The 7,948-nt window shown below is 39.8% G+C and overlaps 2 protein-coding genes across 2 annotated transcripts; one reads left to right on the plus strand and one right to left on the minus strand.

Annotated features, from left to right (window-relative positions):
- The first annotated feature begins 1,457 nt into the window (after positions 1-1,457).
- Positions 1,458-6,375, plus strand: LOC122650252 (serotransferrin-like). The gene is made up of 7 exons (XM_043843611.1): positions 1,458-1,641; positions 2,068-2,183; positions 3,339-3,920; positions 4,020-4,076; positions 4,661-4,810; positions 5,718-5,848; positions 6,145-6,375. The coding sequence occupies exons 1-7, from the start codon at positions 1,492-1,494 to the stop codon at positions 6,243-6,245; spliced, it is 1,287 nt and encodes a 428-aa protein (XP_043699546.1). The 5' UTR covers positions 1,458-1,491; the 3' UTR covers positions 6,246-6,375.
- On the minus strand, positions 6,323-7,734 carry LOC122650256 (chlorophyll a-b binding protein 6, chloroplastic). Its single transcript, XM_043843617.1, has 4 exons — positions 7,467-7,734; positions 7,268-7,370; positions 6,697-6,985; positions 6,323-6,589 (listed from the first exon to the last, which is right to left on the minus strand). The coding sequence occupies exons 1-4, from the start codon at positions 7,667-7,669 to the stop codon at positions 6,438-6,440; spliced, it is 747 nt and encodes a 248-aa protein (XP_043699552.1). The 5' UTR covers positions 7,670-7,734; the 3' UTR covers positions 6,323-6,437.
- Between the last annotated feature and the right edge of the window lie 214 nt (positions 7,735-7,948).

Raw genomic sequence — 7,948 nt, forward strand, 5'->3', positions numbered from 1 at the left:
TCTGCTAAGTTTGTAAGGCTATTTATTCTTTTTTTTTTTTTTTTTTTCTGCTAACGAGGGTATCCAAGCCTTTGGCTTGACCATTCCCCAAGTCCATGCGAGCCCCACAGTTACAGGATGTGATCATTCAAGGATTTAAGTGAAAAGTCAATTAAATCCAAGGTGAGTGGTCCCAAGCAGGTAAGGCTATTCATCCCTCTAACTAGAGTACTCAACCAGACTTTCAAGCCTTTCTGAATCCATTTAGCTGAGTTCTTGAAATCTCTCTAAAATTTGATTCTCCTAGCAAGAAAGGTGTGGTAGAAGGGTTGGACTTGAGAATCTGATTTGGTGGGACGGAGGTGAAATCAAAGGTCTTTGACCGAAGGAGTTATTACTTGAATTAGTGTTTGAATTTGAAACTCCTAGCATTTGGAGTTCAGATGGCGTTTGGATTTTAGAATGACAGTTGGGTGGATCTTTAGGTTATAAGACACGGATTGGAGAGATTAGTGCATCTATAGCATCGTCAGAGTTGGTTGTCGGTTTCGCAACTCGAAGATCACTGGATTGGAGAGATTACTCCTCGCAAATCATCGACAATGACAGGTTAATATATGCAAGTCGACGAAATAGAAAAATGTGAGATAGAAGATTAGGTTGAAACGATGAAAGGTTAAAGAGATGAGTTTGGTGTTTTGTAATGTAACGGTGATAGATAAAATTACACTAATGAAGGTTAATATGACCATTGGTTATTTGTAAGTCCCACTATAGGTTAAGGGAGGTTCATATAATTATTCAAACAATGAAGGATTTCTTATAATTAAGAGGGAGGTATATGTAAATTACCCAAAAAAAGTGTTAACAGGAAAAAGTCGTCTTCTTCACTAATACTCCACCTCTACTACTTTTTAACTCAAACAATTATTAACTAAACATCTCATCGACAAGTGGAGTTGTTGTGGATTATGAAGTAACTGCGCGGATCCCATATAGTACGCCGTCTGATACTCACAAGTGAACAACGCAACTGTGGGGAGCATTTGGTGGGAGTGCCGGAGGTAAAGAGGAAGACCAAGAAAATTTATTTAAAAAAAAAAAAACTTTGCTTCCATTCCATGCCCCGCTTCCATTAAAATTAAGTTTCAGATCAGTAATTGATATCGACTTTACTTCCTTATAGAAATCTAAAATCAATATCCAATTGAAATATGAATACTCCTCCTCCCTCCTCAAGTCCAGATGCAGAACGTCTCTGTTCTCTCACTCTTACTCTTACTTCTCCTCTCATGGATCTCTCCCACGACCCAAGGTACTTCCTTCCTTTCTTCAACCTCACAACCCACATTTGCCAAATTGACGATTCTGTAAGATTTTGATCTTTAATTTAATTTCTAATTAATTAATATATTTCTATTTCCATTTTCAGTAGATCATGAGAAAATGCCGGCACTGAAATCCGGCGATGATGGTGAGTTCTCTCCGCAGGCGACAACATCATCGGCCGTTATGCCGGTGCCGTTTCTTGTATTAGGGGTGAGAAGAGACGAAACTCCATCTGAAGAAATAGAAGAAAGCAAACCAACACCGACGCCGGCGGGAGAAGGAGAAGAAGAGGAGCAAGATGATGAGCAAGAGAAAAAAGAATCAGACGAAGTTCCGCCGGAGGAAACGGGTTCTTCTGGAAGGGTGAAAGACAAAGTTCTGCCGGAGGAAACGAGTTCTTCTGGAAGGGTGAAAGACAAAGTTTCGTCGGAGGAAACGGGTTCTTCTGGTAGGGTGAAAGACAAAGTTTCGTCGGAGGAAACGGGTTCTTCTGGAACGGTGAAAGACAAATTTTCGCCGGAGGTAACGGGTTCTTCTGGAAGGGTGAAAGACAAAGATCCGCCGGAGGAAACGGGTTCTTCGAAAGACACAGCTCCGCCGGATGAAGCGAAAGACAAAGTTCCATCGGAGGAAGCGGGTTCTTCTGGAAGGCTGAAAGACAAAGTTCCGCCGGGGGAAACGGGTTCTTCTGGAACGGTGAAAGACAAAGTTCCGCCGGAGAAAACGAGTTCTTCTGGAACGGTGAAAGACGAAGTTCCGCCGGAGGAAACGGGTTCTTCTGGAACGGTGAGATGGTGTGCAGTAAGGGATGAATTCGATGATTGCAAGAACTATCTCACACTCCTGAATCAGATCGATGGTTACACATGGAAATGGTACGGCTCGAAACGATAATTCTACATTCCTTCTCCGAGTCTCACTCGTGGTTTTGAATTATTGTGGAACTCAGTATTTAATACAAGGAATCGGCATCTGAATCAGGTCCAGCCGATTCCAATCTATCCGATTGAATTCCGAATTGGTTAGAATAGGTTGGATCCCGCCTGAACCCTAGAAATGCAATGTGAAAAATCGGCCACTCTAGGACAGCAGGAATCGGGATCAAGCACGGCCTATTCGCCCAATCCGATTTCGATTTTTAAACATTGGTAGAAATTGAAGTGAGCTTTTCAAGTGACAATGATATAGCCTTAACTTTAATGGTTAGGCCCTTCCATACTTTCAATAGGTGGCTATCAAATGAACAGTCTTGATTGATCAGTTGGTGAGCCATGCATTAACAATCAACATATCTAACTGAGTCATTTTTTAGTGTCAGGAAAAGTGGGAAAAGTACTTTTCCTATAAAAGATACATGTCATCACCTAATCATACGCGAAGCATAGGCAGGACAACATGCATGTAAATTTTAAGAAAATGTTTTAGAACTAACATCAGTATAGTTAAACATAGATTACAATGTCGTAGAAGAGAAGTAAATTGAGTAACAAAGTTAACAACAATACAATGTCAGGAGAATCATATTTTCCCTAGCCTTAAAATTTTCTTGTCCATTAATTTCTTTGCTTGTATACTTCCTCTGATAAACATGATAAAAAAATATGCTGGCTCAAGGGCCTCAGTTAGCAGATAATACAAATGATAACTTATCTGAGAATGATATCATTGACCGGCAGTTAGAGCTTTAAAACATAGGGTTAGGACCATTTTGTAAGATTTCGAGGAAGGCTCCAGACTGGTGAAGTTGGACTTGGCCATCAAACCAATTCACAGTGGAAGTTGGGTTCCTGTTAGCTTTCACAGAGATTCATTTAAAAGTTAGAACTAGTATTTTAGCAATTTCAATTATCTTCATGATGATTGTGAAGGGGCTACCTGATGTGTCACCTTCTTCTCTTCCATTATTGGAATTTTTTTTTTTAAGCTAGCTGCCTCAAAAGAGTTGATCTTTGTATGTCGGGGTAATGCCAATTGATTTTGCTCTTGCATTTCTTGATCTTACTATCCCTTTATCCTTGATGTCTCTGTAGTGTAAAAAGAGAAACAACTCAAGAATGTTTGGATTCAGTAAAGAAAGGGGAAGCAGATTTGATAAACTTGGATGCAGGAATGGCTTACATTGCATTCTTGAAGTATTCTATGAAAGCCATTGCCAACGAGGTTTACTGCAATCATGCTGAAAGTTTTGATGCCGTTGCTGTCATAAACAGAAAGGCCTGTTCTGAAAGAGAGGTGACTAGCATAATGGATTTCAAGGGTGGGAGATCTTGCCATGGAAGTTACTCAACTGCTTCAGGGTGGAACTATCCTGTTAATCATCTCAAGGAACTGGTTGGTTCAAAAGAAAAGGATGTTGATGAGTTAGTCAGCGATTTCTTCTCTAGCGTTTGTGCACCATCAGAATTTCCAGGGACAGGAATCTGTAGCGGGTGTGGAAGTGAGAATGGCTCATGTCACACCAACAGTTTGTACTCAGGTGATTCTGGAGCTTTTCGGTGTCTGGTTGAGGAATTGGGGGATATTGCATTTGTCCGAGGAGATACTGCATTGCTCTACTCTATGGAGGGCCCCCAAAACCAAACATGGTCAACAAAGTCCATTAGAGATTTCATGTCAGTGCATTTCTGAGTATCTTATAATCTCAAGTTCTCCATGAGCTTTTTCTTCATGTATGTCACTTGATTTGCCTAATTTTCTCTTGTCCACTGTAGGTATCTTTGTCCACAAGATGGTTGCCAGGAAATCAATGGTTATCCTGGATCATGCTCGTAAGTTTTGATTCATTGTCACAAATGAAAATCAAACCTTTCCAAATGATTTATTGTTTTCATGGGATCTTGTGGATCTAATTTAAAATATGCTTCTACCATGCGGTTTAAGTTTCTTGAACTGGATTTATTTGACAGAGAACTGGATCTGTAGTGGCATTGTGGAACAGAGATCCTCAACCTAATAATAGTGCTAGAAAACTAGGATGATGACACTGATAGTGATGGTCAACAATAACTATGTAGCACCTCAGCATCAGTCTTAAGTGTTGGTGATAAATATTTATAACTCAAGTTTATCTGTTCACAGTTGAAAGAGTTGGGGGAGAGGGAATTGCGAACAATAAAATATTGATGGAGAGGTCAGAGAACCACTAATGCTGTTGAACCAACCAAACCCTTTTCTTAATTCTGCTTGATTCTTGCAACTTGAAAGACAGAAAGCAACTAAAAATACAAGATCCAAGCCATTGTCCTTGTTCTATTGTTATTGCTCTCATTCTTGCTTTATCTGCGTCTCAAGAAAATTTCTTTTTATTTTATTGTTTTGATGATGACTGACTGGATTTGCTTCTTTCAATCAGATTTGGAACTGTTCCAGCAAATGTCATAATGGCAAGTAACTCCATTTCCAGAAAGAAAAGGTCAGTAGTGTTGAAGACACTGCTTAACGTTACCCGGGGTGACACTCTTTACACTTGGAAGAATGGCGGTGGTCATCTACTTAGTTCCAGGTAACAGGATTATTTGAAGCCAGAAGCACCTCTCCACTAACCAACTCAGGAAGAAAAGAGAAGTAAATCCTTCCAATTTCTAAGTTAGGATGCAAGATAATCAAACGGAACTGCAAATACTTTACTAATCCCATCTATTGGATCTCTCAATAATTTTAATCAGGCACTATGACATTGCTAGCAATCAATTACAATTTTTTGATAGACTGGATGGCAGGATACCTCATATCAATTGATTGTTTTTTTTTTTTGATAGTTCATATCAATTGATTGTCCCTATTGGCAATCTCTTAGTTGGATTACATAAATCTGGATCTCAACTCCCTCAGTCCCTCGACACCCTTATGTCAGGAGACTCGAACTCTGATCTCTTGGGACCCTTCAACAACCTGCAGGTGTACCTACCAACTGCGCTAGCATCTGCCTTCATACTCTTTATCTTTTTTAGTATGCCAAAAAAAAAAAAAGAAAAGAAAAGAAAAAGATTTCACATCCTCCATAGATTTCCCTTGCAACCAGACGGAGCCTTAAGGGCTATGTTTCGAATAAAAAAAAGAAAAGAAAGGAAAATTTTGAAAAAGAAGAGAGAGACACATAAACTCGTCCTTACTTTTGTCTTATTATGTTTTTCTTTTCTTTAATCAATTTCTTACATTCCAAACATAGCCTAAAATTTTGTTTAGCTCCAAATAAGAGATTGGAAATCTGTGGTACAAACAGTCTTCACTTTTGCAATAAAAAAAGAGTAGTAAATGATATCATCTTTTGTATTTCATATAATAAGTGAATGGGAATAGTTCTTTCATATATTACAGAGGTAGTTCATTTTTTTGCCCTGAACTTTTTAATCTTCCTTCCCTGGAATATTATCATTGTAGAGGAATGACTAAAATAATTTTACCTGCAGTGCTCAAGGAATATATATGGTTAATAAGGTCACCAGGTCATATCTTGGGGTGTCAGCTTCCATTTCACAGAGCATACAAGAATTAAACAAAATGGTCCAAAACAGCTCATCAACAATAAATTCAACTTCAGGTATGTAAACATCTGTTCCATCTCAGAAACAAAGATGTTCAATATAAGCTTAAATAGACCTACAAATCCTATAGTTAGAGAATACATGCATATTTGATCAAAGGTTGTAGTTCAATTGCCATCATCTATACAACCACCTTAGGGATAAGCATCTGGTCTAAGTCTGAGATAGGAGGAGGAAGTGTGAGTTTAAAATTAGGTGACTTAACTCCATACTAGTGTGATTCCAGTACATACTTATTTTTAAATAGAAATCAGGTGCAACTGACTGATTACATGTATTGATGTTTTTACAGATGTTTCTTCTTCCTTAACGAGAAATGCTCAACATCTAAGGATTGTTGCTGCCTGCTCAATCATAGTTGGACTCATGTTTCAGGTATTCTCTACATGGTAGAAAGAGGAACATAAACATTTTGAAAGTCAACAACAATGTATCAATGTATTTTTCCACAAAGTTCTTGTATTGAGATGAGAAAAGAAGGTAGAAAATTTAGTACTACAATTACAAAGATCAACAGATGCAATTCTGTTTCATTATAGATGAGTACATGGAGTTTTACAGTGGGTTACAGATGAGATTTCATCATCATGGCAAAAGCCCTCTGGGGATCACGACATCCCCAATGTTCTTGTGCCATGGATCAGCCAAGTGGGTGGCAAGATTCTCTAGGGGCCCTGTTCCAGGGTAAGCTGATTGCTGGACGCAGAATCCGACGAAGGCCAACAGAGCAAGACGACCTGAGGAAACACAATTAAGAGTTTGTTATGAAGGAACAATTATGCAGGAGTACAGTAGTATGCAGAATTGGCAAGATAAAACTTTAAAAAGGGTGCAAGAATCGAACCGTTTTTGATCTCCTTAATCTTGTACTCCTCGAATTTGACAGGGTCCTTGGAGTAGCCCAAGGGATCGAAAGCTCCACCAGGGTACTTCTTCTTCTCAGGGTCTTTCTCCATGCTACGTTGGTGCTCCACGAAGGCAATGGAGAGGAACTCAATAACCAAGATGGTTGGGAGAGTGCCCCATGGGACTGGGTTTCCCAGGTAAGTTGCCTGCCCGCCTGGCACCGCAGCCCACTCTTGTGCCTGCACCCAGTTTCCCAATCCTAATGCCTCTGGCAGCAAGATCCCTGGCTGTAATGCAAGAAAGAACAACGAGAAGTTGGAATTTGGAAATACCCACAACCTAGGACTTGAAGTCTAAATTACAAAAGAACAGAAGAGCCTATAAATATAACTTTACCAAAACTAGGTGATCAAAACACAATTAGAGGCAAGTAAGGCTCGTTTGGGTTTAGAAGATGGAACTGAAACTTTTCCTCTATCGATTGGAAAGCTGGGACAGGTTGCAGTACTAAATTTTCCAGTTAAAATGATGATGTAGGTCAGAAGATGGAAATAAGAGTTGAAACTTACAACTGCAAGCATTGCCCATCTGCAGTGAATGAGTTCAGATTCCTTGAATCTTTCAAGGTTTTCAGGGACTTCACCAAGTCCAAGAGGGTCGAAACCAAAATCCCTGAAACAAAATGGAGTAACGTTAATAAATTTCCTCATAAACAGAAATCTGATGCCAAAACAAAATTGAAGTTTCAAAATAAGAAGTAGGCGTTACCCAGGTGCAGAACCATCGAGGTAAGGAGGGCGAGGTTGGCCGGGCATCCACTCGGCCGACATGGTGAAGCGTGAGGAGGAAGAGGAGGCATTAGAGCAGGAACCAGGGAATGGTATGGATGTGGCGAATTTAGATTTTGAGGAAGAAAGAAGAGATGGGTAGACTGCCGCAACGCCGCAGCTCCTCAACGCGGTCGACGCCATTGTAAAGTTTCCGTGGAGGATTTGGATCAGCCGATCAGCTATGAGCTTCAGAAGAGGAGGAGTGAGTTGTTAGCAGTGGAAGAACAAGTATAGGACAGAGAGGATATAGGCGAATCCAAAATTTTATCTTCATTGGCCAATAGAATTTGGTTTCTCCTTTGTCATTGGGCCAACTGTCACCCCCAATCTAATAAGGATGTCCACGTGGATTTTTCCTTAAGATTTCTCTGATTTGTGTGGTGCAGGTTTGTTCCCGGTTTTGCCTATTCCAATTTAAAT

The sequence above is a fragment of the Telopea speciosissima genome, chromosome 2 (assembly GCF_018873765.1).
Source record: "Telopea speciosissima isolate NSW1024214 ecotype Mountain lineage chromosome 2, Tspe_v1, whole genome shotgun sequence".
NCBI classification, from domain to species: domain Eukaryota; kingdom Viridiplantae; phylum Streptophyta; class Magnoliopsida; order Proteales; family Proteaceae; genus Telopea; species Telopea speciosissima.